Raw genomic sequence first — 19,446 nt, forward strand, 5'->3', positions numbered from 1 at the left:
GACAACTAGAAGAAATATGCCAAAATGGAGACAACAGTTGGGTGATAGACTACAAACAATCCAAACTTGTACAAAACCCAAGTGACACCACTAGCAGTCACCAAGGACACCAACATGCAGACACTGCATAGGAAACGTGCAAGACCCTTGGGGTCAAATCCGTGCACACAGAACCTTGCATCAAACCCCACCTACTCTTCTTAACAGAAAATCAAATCTCACCTTCCACCAGCACTATTCTCAATCTTCCTAACTATACACTATTTAATCCTTTCAACCCAAGGGAAGCATCTGTGCATATATCCACTTTGACATACACTGCCAGATAGCAACTAACTTTGAATTGCCCGACTTCAGCCTTCTTTAGCTGAAGATATCCCTCTCCCACTCAGTCAAATTCATCTGCTGTCTCATCGCTCTCTGTTAGATCGTGAATGAGGCCTGCCTTGCTAGACACACACTTGTTCAGGATCTAACAAGAAACGGATAATAAATAAAGAAAATACCTGTACTGCTGGTGAAAATTGTACTAGAAAGAAATAAGGAAGGGAGGGGAAGCATTGTATAATATTAATGTGTGATTTAAAAAGGGAAATATATGTGTGTAAATTGGAAGTGGAAAAATAATATGTGTAAACAGAAACAGAAGAATAATATATCTGTTACAACAAACAAAGAAAAAAAATGTGTTCACAATCAATCCAAAAACAGATTCTATGAAACTATACATGCCGCAGTGATGACTAAGAACCCTACCTTGGCAAACCCACTGTCGAACATTACAAGCAAGATTTTGCAAATTCTCTGGGAGGAGCTCTCTCACAGGTTCTTGATGAAGGTCTTCGATGCGACCGTGACTGTAAGCTGCAGGAGAAAAAGGCAGTTGATGGTCGGAAAATCAAGAAAGTGAAAAGAGAGGGTCAAGGAGGTAAGACGTGAGAAGGATGTCTGAAAAGAATAAGGTTCGGATCCAAGTGAAACCCGAACCGTGATGTCCCCCCCCCCCCGAACGGTAGAGAAGTACCATACAAGTATCTCAGATGTTTCTTAACGGTAGCAAAAATCCAGTGCATGTCAATCCATGAGATGGGAAAGCAATCTGTAGTGAACAAAAGATCCAACCAGGATATGCACGTGGTGATTGAGTGAGACTGTATGCTGCAAGAAATGGTAAGGTGATTTTGACCTATCCAAAGTTTTAGTGGGAGCGTAAAATGAAAGATTCGGTCTAAGCACTTTTTGCAGAAAGGAAGACTGAGACTGTTTTATTCGTTGGTGGAACTTTTAGGGACATTGGACTGGTAGTCCGAAAAGCCTCGTTTTGTGATCCTTGCAAAAATTTTGTATGTAAATGTTCCCTAGAGACACATGTCTAGACAATTCCTAGTATATAACTATGTGCATGCCTTTCTTAGGAGATAATAGATATGTCATATTCTGAAATTGTCATGTAATGCTATTTAAAGTGATTATTCTAATTTAAGGGAATTAACAAATTGATTGTTATATGTTTCATGTATACTGTTAGTGTAAATTAAAACTTTATGTTAATTCATTTGAATCCTGGTTATGAGACTGTTTGAGAACGACATTGTCACTCACCAAAATACGAACCGTGACAAAAGGGAAAAGAGTAATTAAACAATATTAAGGCTAGAAAAGGGCACGACTGCAATTCTCAAATTACTAAGATAGACAACTCTAACTGGCACAGATCAAATAAATTTGTTAGAGTCCATTACCCAGGGATAAATTTAGGATTCCTGGTTACAGGGAAGTAATTGATAAGTTATACTCAAAATTAAGAACAAAAATCACAAAACCCATATCTAACAATGGCACAGTCGACAGGATGTGAATAGGTCCAAAGAAAAATACATAATAATTTTGATTTATCACAGTGAGTACGTGTCAATCTCAAACACAACAACCAAGCAGTGCAAAAATAATAGGTAGAATAAGCCAAGAGTACAGGTATGGTTACACCATCGAGTTCAGAACTGAGCGACCCCAATTTCTTAAAAAGTATAAACCCCCAACAAATCATTTCCCAGTTCTCCGGAGATGATACTGATGATGTCAAAGCATTTTTTGAATATGTAGAGGAACTCAGAAAAATAGGACATTGGAGTAACTTTCAGCTACTCGTCCTCCTGCACAGCAAACTAGTTGGTAGGGCCAAATCCTTTTTCTACTCATCCCCCATACTAAAGCAAACACTAGAATATCAAAGATTCAAAGAAGTCCTAATCTCCCAGTTTTCAAAAACAAAAAATGTTGGACCCAACTTTTGGAAGCTCCAAAAGGTAGCCCAGAAAGAAAAGGAAGGAGTTTCTGAATTTTACAACAGGCTAATCACACTGGCGAACACCTTAAGTACCCGACGAGGAAAGACATCACCTCAATTGGGCCGTTTTTCAACACTTCTGAATCAGGCTAAAGCAAGATCTGAAAGAAATGGCATTTGGAAAAGGAATAAGTGATCTGAAAAGCTGCTATGATGCAGTATTAGAGAGAGAACAGTTGCCCGGGGATATCTGCCCCACAACCGCCACAGGCTCCGTCAACGTGATCAGAGACAACAGGGATACCAATAGGGACCACGCACCAAACATAACAGAAATAGATAGGAAAGAGAGATAAAGGTGCCTAAGAAATGAAGAGAAACTTGAGACAGAATCAATCTGTAGCATCAACCTTAAACCCTGTGACGTCAACAAGGTTAGTTCGTTCTATCGTCAAACAGATCGAGAAAATGCAACAACCTCTTATTGAGCGGCTTGACACTGCATTTGATAAGTTAAAGATGATCCCTACTGAGAATCAGGAGAACATCCCATACCAAGAGGAGACGATTATAAGTATGGTGAAAAGGGAAGTTGAAAGGCTGCAAACACCTTTGTTTGAAAAAATGGACACCCTCATGAAATGATTCGACCAACTACTGCCCCCTCCTCCGATTTTGCCTCAGGCAGTGAGAAGAGAAGGGAATACTGCAAGGAACCCCCCCCCATGCTATTCCTGTAAGAAATTGGGTAACATAGCACGTGACTGCTATACTTCATCTGGTAGAATTCAGGCTAGATATCAGGCAGAGGCAACATTGTATGTGTGTACAAGATCTCAAAGGAAAATGAAAGAAAAAAGAGGTAAGCAGACTCCGGGTATGACCATTGACATGACAACATATGGGAAGAACCTTAAGGGAATTGTTGACACTGGATCACAATACTCTATGATTCCCGAGAGGGTTATCATAGAAATGGAACCAGGAATGAGTAGAAGAGTAAGACAAAAAAAAAAAAAAACCATCAAGGTTTCAGGCATATCCCCCCCCTTCGCAACGCAAATTACCAGAAGTGTCAGGCTGAGAGTAAGTTTGCCGAAGTTCAGCCTCTGTGCATGGCATACCTTCCTCGTCATAACCACAGGTTCATTGCCCCATGTAGAACTAATTCTGGGGGATGATTTTCTCGAAAGAAATGGCTTCGCTTGTAGTTATCCACGGAGGATGATCAAATTACTCAGAAAGGGAAGCTTTGTTATGATGAGACTAACACTGGGAAACCCGAGCAAAGAGGGTGCTTCTTTAGTCCATGTGGCTGACAAATCGAGTGAATCTATCCCATCCAAGGAAAGGCAACATCCTATTGGTAAGACTCACCCGGAATCGGAAGGCTTTGTTCCACCTTGGAAGGTAAAAGAAATCAAAATACTGAACTCCGAAGGGAGCTCTCAGGCAGATTGAAGCTGTGTCGTGGACCAAAGGCACGATGATAACTGTGGAGCCAGACGGTAGTATATTCACTGGACTGGCTATGAAGCAACAATACTCTGATAAAGAAAAGGAGGAAAGGAAGGGAAAAGGAAATGGGGGCAACAACTCACTGATTAAAGAAGAATTTTTTTTGATGAAAGAAAAATTTTAAGAAGGGGGGGGGGCTTTGTTAAATCGTGAATGAGGCCTGTTCAGACCCTTGTTCAGGATCTAACAAGAAACAGATAATAAATAAAGAAAATACCTGTACTGCTGGTGAAAATTGTACTAGAAAGAAATAAGGAAGGGGGGGGGGGGGGAGTGTATCATATAACTGTCTAATAAGTGTATTAGACACTTATTCACTATTCACCCAATGGAGGGGAAGCATTATATAATATTAATATGTGTGATTTAAAAAGGGACATATGTGTGTAAATTGGAAGTGGAAAAATAATATGTGTAAACAGAAACAGAAGAATAATACATCTGTTACAACAAACAAAGAAAAAAAATGTGTTCACAATCAATCCAAGGACAGATTCTATGAAACTATACATGCCGCAGTGATGACTAAGAACCCTACCTTGGCAAACCCACTGTCGAACATTACAAGCAAGATTTCGCAAATTCTCTGGGAGGAGCTCTCTCACAGGTTCGTGATGAAGGTCTTCGATGTGACCGTGACTGTAAGCTGCAGGAGAAAAAGGCAGTTGATGGTCGGAAAATCGAGAGAGCGGAAAGAGAGGGTAAAGGAGGTAAGACGTGAGAAGGATGTCCGACAAAAGAATAAGGTTCGGATCCAAGTGAAACCCGAACCGTGATGTCCCCCCCCCCGAACGGTAGAGAAGTACCATACAAGTACCTCAGATGTTTCTTAACGGTAGCAAAAATCCAGTGCATGTCAATCCATGAGATGGGAAAGCAATCTGTAGTGAACAAAAGATCCAACCAGGATATGCACGTGGTGATTGAGTGAGACTGTATGCTGCAAGAAATGGTAAGGTGATTTTGACCTATCTAAAGTTTTAGTGGGAGCGTAAAATGAAAGATTCGGTCTAAGCACTTTTTGCAGAAAGGAAGACTGAGACTGTTTTATTCGTTGGTGGAACTTTTAGGGACACTGGACTGGTAGTCCGAAAAGCCTCGTTTTGTGATCCTTGCAAAAATTTTGTATGTAAATGTTACCTTGACTGTCTCCCTAGAGACACATGTCTAGACAATTCCTAGTATATAACTATGTGCATGCCTTTCTTAGGAGATAACAGATATGTCATTTTCTGAAATTGTGATGTAATGCTATTTAAAGTGATTATTCTAATTTAAGGGAATTAACGAATTGATTGTTATATGTTTCATGTATACTGTTAGTGAAAATTAAAACTTTATGTTTATTCATTTGAATCCTGGTTATGATACTGTTTGAGAATGACATTGTCACTCACCAAAATACGAACCGTGACAAAAGGAGAAAGAGTAATTAAACAATATTAAAGCTAGAAAAGGGCACAACTGCAAATCTCATATTACTAAGATAGACAACTCTAACTGGCACAGATCAAATAAATTTGTTAGAGTGCGTGACCCAGGGATAAATTTAGGATTCCTGGTCACAGGGAAGCAATTGTTAAGTTATACTCAAAATTAAGAACAAAAATCATGAAACCCATATCTAACACTCTCCTAATACCACCAATCACTCTGAGCTCTTTCATTTCCTCTCCCTAAAAGTTGATTTTCTCCAGTTCCACTCTCCTAACAGCGAAATCATCCTCCTGGGTGATTTCAACATCCATAACACCAATTGGCATTCTTCTTCCAGTTATACAGATTCTGCAGGCAGAGATGCTGAAACATTTGCAATCACCAATGACCTCACACAAATTGTTCAAAAACCAACCAAATACCAGATACGCCAAACCACTCCCCAATACCCTAGATCTCTTCCTTACTAATAACCCCTCTGAGCGAATTCTTTTAAAAAGAATATATATACATGACTATAGTCCTAAGAATGAGTGATTACATAAATAATTTGAAAGAAGAGCAAGAAATTCATAATGAACTCTTAGGCTTATTCAGTACACCACATCACAGTAATAGTTGGAAACTACAGAATAGAGATATTAAATACTGATGTAGAGAAGTTGCAAGTTATTGTAAAAACTGGATTCAAGAAAGCAAACCCAGCATTAAGAATGCCAATATCATGAATCTATCAAAAATTTCAATGATTATGCTAATACAAAAATAATTCACCATTACTTAAGTAGCCTAAGAAAAGAGAGGATACAGATGAATCTGAATATGCCTACTATTTTATCACAGAAGTGGAAACTACTCTGGGTTTTGATTATAATATAGTAAAATGGTTTTAATGTATATACTGAAAATTCCCAAAAACTGTTTGCTAATTTTTTTTTTTTTTTTTTACAAATATCACTGACAGACAATTACCAAGAGAATTTAAAATAATAAAAAATATCTTACTGAAGCCTGCAAAATCAAGAAATCAGCTTAAAAGTTACCAATCAACTGCATTGGTAAGTCTACTACAAACTTTTTGGAACATCTCATTTATGACAGGTGCTATCTTTACCACTCATACTGAAGTTTCCAGCAAAATATATAATATAAAAGAATATGGTAAACTCAGTTCTATAAAGATTAAAAAACAACCCATTTCCAATCACCTCATGCAATGGTATTTATCACAAATTTAGTCTGCAATAATTAAACAACAAATGAAGAATGACATATTCATAATCAGAAAACTGAACTACCCCAGAGTGAAGAGTATTCACTTGTCTAGAGTGGACAGCCCTACAACCACTAATAAATGTTAATACTACCAAACTGACCACAGGTTTTAATTTTCCCAGCACATATATGATGAGAATAAAATAGAGTAAGAATTTGACATTGCAGAAAAGTTGATTTTATGTGTAAATGAGACTAATCAGAGTTGTTGCTGTAAAAATAATCATAATTTACAATTATGAATCTTTTTACAATTATTTCTCTATTTTAATATATTATTAGTTTTGGTTTCGTAACACGTACATCGGCCCTTGCAATGTGCCCATTATTAATATTATTATTGTCAAAATGAAATGTAAACCTTTTGAAATTGATATACTTACCAGATTCTGATAATTATGTTACTTTCAATTGTTTTTATTGTAATTTAGAATTATTAAGTGTTGTGTTTTGAAAAGATATTCTCATTACGCTAACAGAGACAACATGCTAGCCATTATAATTAACTTCTCGCTTGCTACATGGAGTGCTCATGCTCACAGAAGAGTTTGATGGGCGATTGACAGCTGACAAGAGAGAACATTCAGTATCGGGGTAATGAGGAAAACAAGAGTGAGCCAATAAAAATCTGAGAACGCCAACCGGAGAATTTTGTTCATAGGAAGTTTTTAAGTTTTACATGACAGTCGGGAGAATATTAATAGAAGATTCCAAAAAGGAATTGTAGAACTGTGAGTCTTTAAACTGGAGGAGTTGAGACTGTCAAGAAGTATTTAGTAAAAAAAATAAGATATTGCAGTCAACATTCTAATTTGAATGTTCAAGGAAACGCTGAATAGAAAATTTCATCTTCTGTCTTAAGGACACTGGATTTCTGTGCAAAAAGCAATTGGTGAAATTTGAAACTGTAACGTGTTTAACATGAAGAGCTCTACTTAAATCTTTAGTATGTTGTTTACGAAGTAGTAGAAGAAACTTTTTTTCTTTTGTACAAAAATTAGTAAATTGTGCATCAAATAGGTAGAACTGCAAGAGGTAAGAATATTTATACTTCAGTGAGACAGGAGGAACAATATTGTACGACATAAGGGAGATAAAAAAAAGGATCAGAGAAGAAAATTTTATATTTTCGGAAAGGCCCTAACAAAGAAACTGACTCTGATAAACAATTATGTCAAACAATCCAATAACAGAATGAGTAAGAGAATGAATGACATTAATATTTTGGATAAAAAAAAAGAATCTCCTAAGTGTAGATTTATTTTAGAAGGCCTTGGATCCAGTTAATTTTGTAGTTATGTAATTTTAAAGTGTATATATATATATTGTTTTATACATTAAATGTATATATATTTTTTATTTGGTCTAGAGTCAGTGATTTTCTGGATTCTAAAAGAAATAGTCAAAAGTCATTGCACCAATCAGAATTGAACCCTTGTAATTAATAAACACTCGGAGTAGAAATCTCTTTATAGAGATGAATATTTAGAAAAAACAATCTCTATAACACTGCCATGTGAATATGGTTCAGCTTGTCAAACTTTTATCCACATTTGAATATCCACTAAGAGTATATATTAGATTCATAAATGACTTCTGGGAAGCTACACCTTCAGTGCAGGCATAGCTAAATAGTATTTCTGTACCTTTGTAAATAAAATAATGTAATTAAACATTATCAACAGACAAAATATATCTCATATTTTGAAGCATTGTATCATCTTGCATTTTATACTATTCTCAAAATATGCTAAATAAATAAGTGCACTCTCATCAAACCAAGACTAATTTGTCGACAGTAAATTTTCCTGCATAGCCAGGACTTTTCATTAGTCTGTTAATGGTAAGTTCTTTCCTAATATATTTATTATTATTATGGTTCTGCATTGTTACCACGTTTGTTCACTCCCCCCCTAAGTTTTCTATATATTCACAAAATTTGTAATTCAAATACTATATATAAATAAATAGTAGTTTTATATTTCAAAAACTAAAACTATTGATTTGAACTATATTTATTAATGCACATGACCACATGTAACTGATCTTATACATAAACATGTATGATGGTAGTAAACACAGGCACAGTGTATCTGCAGTATACTATAACAGAAAAATAACATGTTCTGAAAATGAAAAAAATAAAATTCAATACTTTTCACAGTTTTTCCATTTGATTATATTATAAATTAAAGGTACCAAGAAATTATATTCTTGATTTAATCCTTCATTCAGTGTAAGCAAATGTTTGCACTTGTATATAGAGGCTAATGACTTCTGAGTGATCCCAAGAATCATTTAACTCATTACTCAGCTGTAGTTCTACTCAGTGACAAGCTCACCCTGCCACAAAGTAGAACTATTAGCAGTGGCTCCACCCAGCAGCAGGCCCTTCCTACCAACAAGCAGAGCTGTTAATATCCCAGAGAAAGTTATCTACCAAAGTAGCTATGAGACCATTTCAGCAGACTTTCCACATCTATGGTACCACATCAGTGGGAGAGTGGGCCAGACCCCAAAAGAGCTAGCAAGACTGAAGTAATACAGAAAACATATATTTCCCATATACAAATATCGAAAAGGTATATCACCTTATTATTAGAATACTCTGGATTAAAGATAGATGTTTGAAGTTTTTCACTTGGTTATACTATAAATTAAAATGCCAGGAAATTATGTTCATGGTTTAATCCTTAATCCAAAGTAGAAGCAAAACAAAGTTTGTGTGTGAAGTATCTTCACTAATGAGCTATTTGTACATAGAGACTAATGATTTCACATGAATTGCCTCAGTATTCCATAATGCAAAGTACATCTCCTTTCAGACAAGTATAATGCTATGTAATATACAATACTCTGCTATATGTAATTCTTATATATAATGCTATGAAATATACAATACTCTGCTATATGTAATACTAACAAATAATGCTGTACTATATACAAGTAGCCCAGTCGTGAAGACATTTTACATGCAAACTGTTTGCTTACACTTGGATGAAGGATTAAACCAAGAATATAATGGCATTTTTAATTTATACAAATATTTTCCAATTTAACAAATGAGCATGTAATATTTACACTGGGTAATATAATATTTTATGAAAAGTCTAAAATAATTTATATAATTAATGATGTTCCTTCTTAAATAAATAAAAATGAAAACACACTGATGTTCAAGAACATTAACAAATTCAATTATCAACTATATCTGGTTTTTGCACCCTCACCCATATCCTTGACTAAGTAAAACCACCACAAACACTGACAAAAGCATTCAGATTAGCAACATATTAACGAACTATCTGTTCATCTGCTGGAAAAGAGTACATCTCTTAAAATTTAAAACATTTTAAACTTTTAACAACAGTTCAAATGCTACTTATTAAAAGATTATAAAAAAAAGATAGGTTAACAAATATCCATCATTCTTTAACTAAATAATTACCTACTTTATAAAAGAAATAAATATTGTCTTTGAAACTGTCCCAAAAGAGAATGAGGACATATGAAAATACAAACCATCAGCATCAGTGAAAAAAATTTGTAATACACTAGGCATCACCCCTGGCCAGGCACTGATATATAATTCATCTTTTATTCTTTCGACATTTCTTTTATACTTGAAACAGCTGTAAGTGTTCATTCTCATTCAAGACCAAGCAGAAACCCTGAACCAAGTTCCCTCCTGAATAGCAGTTTAGGTTTCCTCACATTTTTTTAAGTTGTACAATACCAAGACAACTCTTGCTGAAGGTTTGATTTTTCATAATTTCTTGGACACAAAAATATTTCAAAGCAGTTTTTTTTTTTTTGCCTACTTAGTAAAAAAACATAATGAATATTTTATATTTATCATTGCCAAGTAAAACCTTCTTTCATGTGCTTTTTTCATTAATCAGAATGTTATAACATTTAATACAAAAAAAAAAAAGAGCTAACGAAATTAATAATAACGTTTTGCAATTTTCATGTGCAAACACATTTAATGCAATAGTTTAAATGTGGTTACTGGAAATTCAGAATACAAGGATACACAAGATCTATCTTTAAAAACTTAATTGAAAACAATATCAAGTATCTTCCCCCCCCCCTTTTTTTTTCTAATAGCTACAAACACCACATCAATTTGTTGAAAGTTTTTTTCATTTGGTTATATTATAAATTAAAGATGCCAAGAAATTATATTCTTGGTTTAATCCTTTATCCAAGTGTAAGCAAATGAAGTCGCTTCACAGGGCTGAGCGTACATATAGACCAAGTTCCCTCCTGAATAGCAGTTTAGGTTTCCTCACATTTTTTTAAGTTGTACAATACCAAGACAACTCTTGCTGAAGGCTTGATTTTTCATAATTTCTTGGACACAAAAATATTTCAAAGCAGTTTTTTTTTTTTTTTGCCTACTTAGTAAAAAAACATAATGAATATTTTATATTTATCATTGCCAAGTAAAACCTTCTTTCATGTGCTTTTTTCATTAATCAGAATGTTATAACATTTAATACAAAAAAAAAAAAAAAAGCTAACGAAATTAATAATAACGTTTTGCAATTTTCATGTGCAAACATATTTAATGCAATAGTTTAAATGTGGTTACTGGAAATTCAGAATACAAGGATACACAAGATCTAGCTTTAAAAACTTAATTGAAAACAATATCAAGTATCTTCCCCCCCCCCCTTTTTTTTTTCTAATAGCTACAAACACGACATCAATTTGTTGAAAGTGTTTTTCACTTGGTTATATTATAAATTAAAGATGCCAAGAAATTATATTCTTGGTTTAATCCTTTATCCAAGTGTAAGCAAATGAAGTCGCTTCACAGGGCTGAGCGTACATATAGGTAGCCCAGTCATGAAGTGACTTCATGTGCAAACTTTGTTTGCTTACACTTGGATAAAGCATTAAACCAAGAATATAATTTCTTGGCATCTTTAATTTACACAGCAGTGTAAGTTTAATTTACTGACCTCAATATTATTCAACAAGAACCAAGAGCATGTAAATGAATTAGCAGACTAATCAGAGACTGAACAATAAGGAAATTACTGTACTTGATTAATACATAAGTATTTTTGAATATTTATTCATACCACTTATTTTTTCAATTTTCATAATTTTATCTTACACACGCACACACATATGCAAACATACATCAAATGTGAATTACTAATTGTTAAATTTTTGATGTAAAATATGATTTATGTGCTGTCAAACCACAGCTTTCAAATTTGCTTCTGAAACTTCTGTAGTTTACACATAATTCATGTTAATTCTAGTATGCAGAACACATTCTTACTATACAGAAAACTGTTTTTTGTTAGCTGCAGAATCTCAATAAGTTTTATATCCTTTGTAGCATATCTCTTTAGGAGAGTTAAATTTTTTAGATTTAGGAGAGTCATGGGGGGGGGGGGGGGCTTGAATGTAGTAAATGTCTTTTATTTTATTTTAAACAGCTTTCTTTACAGTAGCAATTTGGTCTATATATGAGAATTCACATGAACTTCCAAATTTAGCTATTATTCTGTGGGTAGACATCTTTTTCAAAATTATCCATAAATAAGAAAACAATTCAATTAGAAATTTACTTAATGGAACATCATGAAATGCATCTTATCAACACTTATGCTTATACTTCAAATCTCTGATTTCTCAAAAATGAAGAGCCAGAGGAGATGAAACAAAATGAATGATACCCCTAATAAATAAATAACAACAATAATAATGATCCCAACTCCCAAAAAACTTCAATGAAAATTCTTGATGTAGTATTTCTTTTTTCCTTTTAGCAAAATTAATTATTAGTCAGTATGAATAAATAAATAATAAGTAACGAATAACAACATATAGGACTGGAAACCAGTTTGGAAGAATTACTCACAGAATTGGATATCTGGAAAGAATCCAATACTTTCTGAAATTCAAACTCCAAATGTAAATTTTCTCTCTTCTAAAACTTCTTGCTTCCTTTGCTGCTAGGCCTGAAAACATAGTTACTGACGTTTCACCTCTCCTCTTCTTCAGGATGGTCGATTTCTTGGGTGACACTTGCACCCTATTAGAGCAGGCAACAAAAAATGTAAAAGTCTGTCAGCTGAATTAAACAAAAGTATATCATTCCTCTTGAGTTCAAACTGAGGTCTCATAAGTCACCTTTTTTTTTTCTTCTTCTTTGCTGGAAGATGAAGAATGCCTCAAAATAGGGGCAGGTTTCCCATTGGACAGCTGTTTGTTCAGGTCACTTGGAGATGTTTTGAAATCATAATGTTTGTTGTTGTTATGATGAGACCTCCCGGACTGAGATATGCTGGAAAAATACACAAGATAACTCTTTTAAATTAACTATAATAAGCATTATACCATTATTCTTATCTAGTAATGCACAGAGTAATTATAAAGCAATATTAAAAGTTGAAATGTTATTTGAACTTTTAGAATAACTTATTAGAAACAGAAAATCAACAAACACATAAAAAATAAATTACTAAAAAGTGAAAGCACAATGTAATTTTATACAAAAATGACCAGTAAGTGTTGGTGTAATTTATTCTTTTTAAATTGAGAGGACTGTTAGGTTAATGCATCCTCTCAAAAGTGCATCACTTGGGACTAGGCTCTTATAATCAGCTACTAGTTTTTATTGTAGTGTATCAACGTGCACACTGTATTTAGTAAATATAAGCACAAAATTCTAGAAAATGAAGTAAAAGAGCAGTCACTTCAGGAAAAAAACAAATACTGAATGTTTAAATAAACAGAACAAAATAAAAATTTATGTAACTAAGCCAAGTATATATGAGACTAGTTTTAACTTATGCATCTGTAACAATTGAAATACTACAGGCCATATGATACAATGTTCCAGACACAATTATATTCTGTATTTTGTTTATTAAAAAAAAAAAAAACTGAATAATTTTTTTGTCTCTTATATAAAGTACATGATATCTTCGATTTTACCACGTGGCTCATGAAGCTTGAAATACTTATCTGGCTGTTCTCAAAAAAAGTTTGCCACCACTTGATCATGACCATCCTGTGGTATACAAGCATCCCTTGCTCCTACAAACTTTCATGTTCTGGCCAAACAGACAGAACCCCAATATCCTGCTGTTACTACCTGCCTATTTCTGGCCAACTGTGCCATCTGGTTGGCTGGAAACAGGCTGGGTGATCGAAATGTTTTGGCTCATGAGAGTATTTCTGAAAGTTGATCGCATGCAGGCTAATCACCAATATATCAAATAGTGATATATTCCTTGGAGATTTCAACATTCCAAATAGCTCTGCTCCTCTAACTTCACAAGCCAAGAACTGTAAGAGAAACTGAATTGTTTTCTGTTAGTAGTGATCTAACATAGACTGTTAACCTATACCAGAATTCCACATAATCTCCATAATTCCACATAATCTCCATAATTCTTTCAACACTCTGGACTCATTCTCAACCAACTCTGCCTCAAAATCCATCAATGATGTTAACTAGCTCTCTTTTTGGCAACTCTGACCATAACCTTGTTCACATTTCTTTTTTTTACAGATTTTATCTACTCACAAATAACCTCAGTCTCGTATCCTATGGCACCAAAATGGTGCCAATTGGGATGACCTTCAGGATTTCTATGCCTATTTTCCATGGTCTGATTATTGCTTCTGTGCTACTGATCCAAGCACTTGCTCTGAAATAACTGATTTACTGTTGTTGAGATGGGTGCCTTTCTTCCCCATTTGCTCAAAATCCCTTTTCCAAGCCATCATTTACTAACAAATGCACCAAAGTGGTCATGGCTAAAAATGTGCAGCAAACACTTACTGGCCAAAGCTAAGAATGATAGTCTCTCATTCATCTTGCATTACAACTTATAACTGAAAAAAAAAAAAAAAAAAAAAAATCTAAGCAGGCTTTATAAGGGCCAAATGCACTAAGTTGCCTCCTGCTCAAATTGCAGTTGAACCTTCTGGTCCCTTGCCAAGACAGTGAGGCAACAGCTTCTACCCTATTGTTTTCACTCCTCTCTCTCATCCTGATAGAACAATGGCAACATCTAAAGATAAGGCAGACCACATGATATCAATCATATTTCTTCCAACGTTTTTTCCTCTTTTTTTTTTTTTTTGGTGATTCCCCTCATAACATGCATCAGCAGATTAATACAATGATTGCAAATCAAGTATTTATTACGGGAAACTTCAACTTTGGAGACATAGATTGGAAAGAGGAAAGATCACATGGCAGAAAGGAAATGGAATTTATACACCTACCAAGGTGTATAAATCAAAACAAGAGTTAATCACTTGAAGCAAAATATGGTGGATGGAACATTGGGTATGAGAGTGTTCAATCTAGTTATAGATTCAACATTTTCATACCCAGAATGTACTATAAGTTTCTGTAAACTTAGAGTACATTCATATCATGAGTGGACTAATAATTTTTTTTCTTCTTGTTTTTATTCATTTTATACATAGTTCATAAACCCTGCTCAACAAAACACATGGAATTTTTTTCCTTAGCCATTTAAGGCCACCAATAAGCATAATGTGACAAAACTAAGACATACTCCTAGGAAAACCATGCTTCCCCTTATAAATTATCACATTTCAGTCTATAAGAACTTCAAATGAAGGTCCTAAGGTCCTTGCATTCAAAATTTCATGCTGACACTCCACATAAGATTTTTACCAACTCCTCCAAAATCTTAAAATCACCACCACTCCTGATATATTGATTGGTCTATAATTTGCTACTTGTGTCTTAGAGCCTCCTTTATGCAATAGAATTATTTTTTCCCTCTTTCTGCTCTATTGGAGCCTTACTAGAACTGAGGATAAAATTAAACAGCTTGGTCAGAGGAGGTGTTAATTCTCTTGCACATTCTCATAACACAAGGACTGATATGCCATCTAAGCCAATGGCTGTGTTCACATTAAGGATCAGCAATATCCTGAGCACCTTTATTTCTTCCATCTCTATTCTGTTGTCAGTCAATGATACATCTGATGACACAGATTCCACTACATCTATGTATCACATACACACAAAATCAGACTTGTGGATTCAAACCTAGGGAACCTACCAGGTAGCATGCAAAATGTGAATAGAACATTCAGAACACCTAACATAGGTGGCCACCATCTTGAAAAATATTAGTTTATCTGGAAATGCAAATAAATCAAAATGTACATGCTTTGAACATTAAAATTACAGGAAAAAAAAAAAAAAATCACAAACTGGGCAATAAGTATGATTAATTTTAAAACTCTCTGAAATTATGAAACTTCTGTGAATCCATGAAAATGGTCGCCATATAATTAACTTCCCAACTGACCAAAATGGATGAAATACACAAACCATCTTAGGATTTTGCAAGGATCAAAACATGAGTGAATTCTGCTTTCTACCATGTAATTACTCTCTCTGCCATTAATCCCTTAATGGCAATTATGAGACCATTAGCAGATTAACTGTAACAGAGCAATTCTCATGTCACTTGACTCAACCTCCCAACCGGCCAAGGTGAATGAAATAGCCAGATCACCCTAGCATTTTTTATGACATTTTCATACCCTCTTCTGCCGTTAATCCCTTAATTTTGAATTTAGAGCCAGTAGCAGATTAGCTGGAATGGAGTGACCTTCTTGTCACTTGACTTATGCCTCTTCCCCAAAATAAAAACAAATTTCACATGCGAGAAAATAAATAATCAATCCTGAAATGACGAGAGATCATTCTTTGAAATAACTTTATTTAGTAGTAGTAAATTTGCTGTCTTTTATTCTTCAAATCAGTGCAATGGAATAAGAAAATTTATGTTCTTTCATTTGACTGACAATACAGAGGAAATTTTTTAATGATTGTTCGCATTCAAAATGATGTTAAATATTTTTATTTTTAAATAACATTTATTGAAATAAATACGACCTTTTGCTTCCTTTTCTTGCAAAATACCATTATATGGATTGTCACGTTTCAGTTTTAGAAACTTTTTTTTATTTTTTATTTTTTTTATGAACAATAGATGATATTAAATTGCATTATTTGGTTTCTGATTGTGAATTTTTTAATATCAAAATTGATATCAATTGTTATTTCAGCAGGGAGTCTTAGTCTTTTGCATAAAATTGTAATGGATGATTTTTTTTTTTTTTGTAGGATACGCATTACTATAATATCCAGTGCTTCACAACTGTAGAAATGTTGAAAATATGTGAAGGTTATCCTATACAAACTGATTCAAAATTTATACTCATTTTGAAGGATTTGCAACTGCTCCCCCCCCCCTCTCCTGGAACAATTATAGAACTACTATGTCTAAATCCTTTCTTTTAGACTTGCACGGTGACCAAATGAATTTTTGAAAATTATGGAGACAACTACCGTGTTTGAATGAAAACTTTAGTTTAATATAACTAAAATCTACAATTCGACCTTTATGTCAAGGTCATCTTCTGGAGCATACAACTATACACAGAAAACAAGCTACACTACAATCAAACTGGTTTGTTAAAGATACTGACCAACCGCTACAACAATTGTTGGCCTGACCTCTGGTGAAAAAAAAAAAAAAAAAAAAAAATTATAAAATAAAATAAAATATATAAATAAATAAAAAATAAAAAAATTATACATCAACACTAGAGTCCTATTATTAGTGTTATCTGTTGGTTGTAGAAATACATTGGGCGCAACAACAAGTAGCTATCTATATACATATAAAAACAACATGTTATACCTGTACATTCCAGCCAGTTGGTATGGAATGGCTTCTAATAATAGTTGTAGATTGGCTAGAGTCCTGACTTATGCTAGATCTTATATATTAGGTAGGCTGAATGTGTGCCATCCAGATCCTTAGAAGCCTGCGAAATCTTGATAAACCATCCAAATATCAACAACAAAGAAGGCATGAAAATTCCAAGGATCTGGATGACACACATTCAGCCTACCTAATATATAAGATCCAGCATAAGTCAGGATCTAGCCAATCTACAACTATTATTAGAAGCCATTCCATACCAACTGGCTGGAATGTACAGGTATAACATGTTGTTATTATATGTATATAGATAGTTATTTGTTGTTGCGCCCAATGTATTTCTACAACCAACAGATAACACTAATAATAGGACTCTAGCGTTGATGTATAATTTTTTTTGTTTTATTTTATTTATTTATATATATTTTTTTATTTTATTTTATAATTTTTTTTTTCCTCACCAGAGGTCAGGCTAACAATTGTTGTAGCGGTTGGTCAGTATCTTTAACAAACCAGTTTGATTGTAGTGTAGCTTGTTTTCTGTGTATAGTTGTATGCTCCAGAAGATGACCTTGACATAAAGGTCGAAACGTCGAATTGTAGATTTTAGTTATATTAAACTAAAGTTTCCATTCAAACACGGTAGTTGTCTACTATGTCTAAATTTCTACTGGTTTGAAAGGTTTCATAAAACATATTCAAAATCTGTTACTTTTTACTGTTTTGACAAAAGAAATAAGGAAATTACACTGTTGTAATCAACAACAAAAAAGAAAGTTCAGCAGTATGCTAGTTTTTAAAATGTTTTAAAAACATTATATGAAACTATTTATATTTATGGCACAAAAACGAAGTTCAGTAGTGGTATTTTTTTTTGTAAAATTCTAAATATTGCTACTTCTACTGCTGTTGGTTGCTATTTCTGAAATAATCTGTCTTAGAAATACTCGATAATAATCCTCTCAGCAGGAAGAAAAGGCCAAAGGATTAGATTACTCTGACTGCTTTTGAGAAAGAAAAGAGAACACTTCTTGAGAAGTTACACTAAAGTGCCTCAAGCTGTAATGCAGAATATATCAAGAATGTCTTGTTTCGTTTTCAATTGTTCATTAGCATTGCTAGTTTCACATCCTCAACAGAAATACTGATATTTCTTTTACAGGCTGATTTATATGCCAAAAATAATTTCTTAATTTATAATAATAATAATCACAGTTTCACATTTCTAATTGAAAAATTATAAATTATTTCATATAGTTATCTTAAAAAAAAAAAAAAAAAAAAAAAAAAAAAAAAAAGAATTTGAATTCTTAAAAAAAAAAAGCTGCATGCCAGCAAAGGTTGGTCAATTGGTAGAGCCTCTGCTAGTAATGGCTCAGTTAAGTTTGAGCACGGTTAGTAGTTGGAAGGGAACCAATCGTTCGATGCTGTTGGCACACTCTCCCTCGATGAGTCTTTGGACTCCCTGGAGGTGTCAAATAATAATAATAATAATAATAATAATAATAATATGCGTTACATAATTGTTTAACTTTTTTTTTTGAGGGGGTTATTACCGACCTCTTCAACATGTGCAGATCATCATCATCAAATCCTGCCATGTACCCTCAAGGAGTGTATAGCAGTTCTTCCCAAACTTCTGGATGTCAGGGGTCCCTTTAGAAAAATTAAAATATTTCACCCCCACACACAAAAAAAATCGTAATATAGACATATTGTTATAATATTTATTGTATTTATATTCAATACAAAACATACACAGCAATATTGCAAAAATCAAATGCAAATGGAAACTGTATAAAGAGGGTGTGAGTAGGGGAGTGAGAGGCAGGTTTTTTTCGTGCAGAGTTGTGAATGATTGGAATGCCTTGCCTGAGAGTGTGGTGTCTGCAGGGAGTTTGAATGTGTTTAAGACCCGGTATGATGAGATGTGTGAGAGATAAAAGGACCTCCTGGATGAGTCTTTGACTCCATGAGGTCTTGTTTAATAATAATAATAATAATAATAATAAATAGTATTACATTTTTAGCATCTTACATGCACATTTGACAAGGCACATTATCTCATATTTTTATATAGATAGATATATTGTTATTGTACATTTGCAGTACAAGCACATGAAACATTAAATGATTAATAATAAAGAAAGAATTAAAAACATAAAAGAA

At 33.8% G+C, this 19,446-nt stretch overlaps 1 protein-coding gene across 3 annotated transcripts in view; it reads right to left on the bottom strand.

Moving 5' to 3' along the window:
- LOC150098219 (lipid transport auxiliary protein 1-like) overlaps positions 1-19,446 on the bottom strand; it is a 325,116-nt gene that overhangs the window by 113,975 nt on the left and 191,695 nt on the right. For all 3 annotated transcript variants that reach the window (XM_090406448.1, XM_090406449.1, XM_090406450.1), the window contains 2 exons: positions 12,674-12,827; positions 12,402-12,575 (listed from right to left, as the gene is read on the bottom strand). In XM_090406448.1, coding sequence (XP_090262574.1) covers positions 12,525-12,575; positions 12,674-12,827 — 205 coding nt within the window. In that variant the 3' untranslated portion in view covers positions 12,402-12,524. The remainder of the gene's footprint in view (positions 1-12,401; positions 12,576-12,673; positions 12,828-19,446) is intronic.

Source organism: Typopeltis vanoorti, chromosome 16 (assembly GCF_054136105.1).
Source record: "Typopeltis vanoorti isolate ZY-2024b chromosome 16, IOZ_Tvanoo_1.0, whole genome shotgun sequence".
NCBI classification, from domain to species: Eukaryota; Metazoa; Arthropoda; class Arachnida; order Uropygi; family Thelyphonidae; genus Typopeltis; species Typopeltis vanoorti.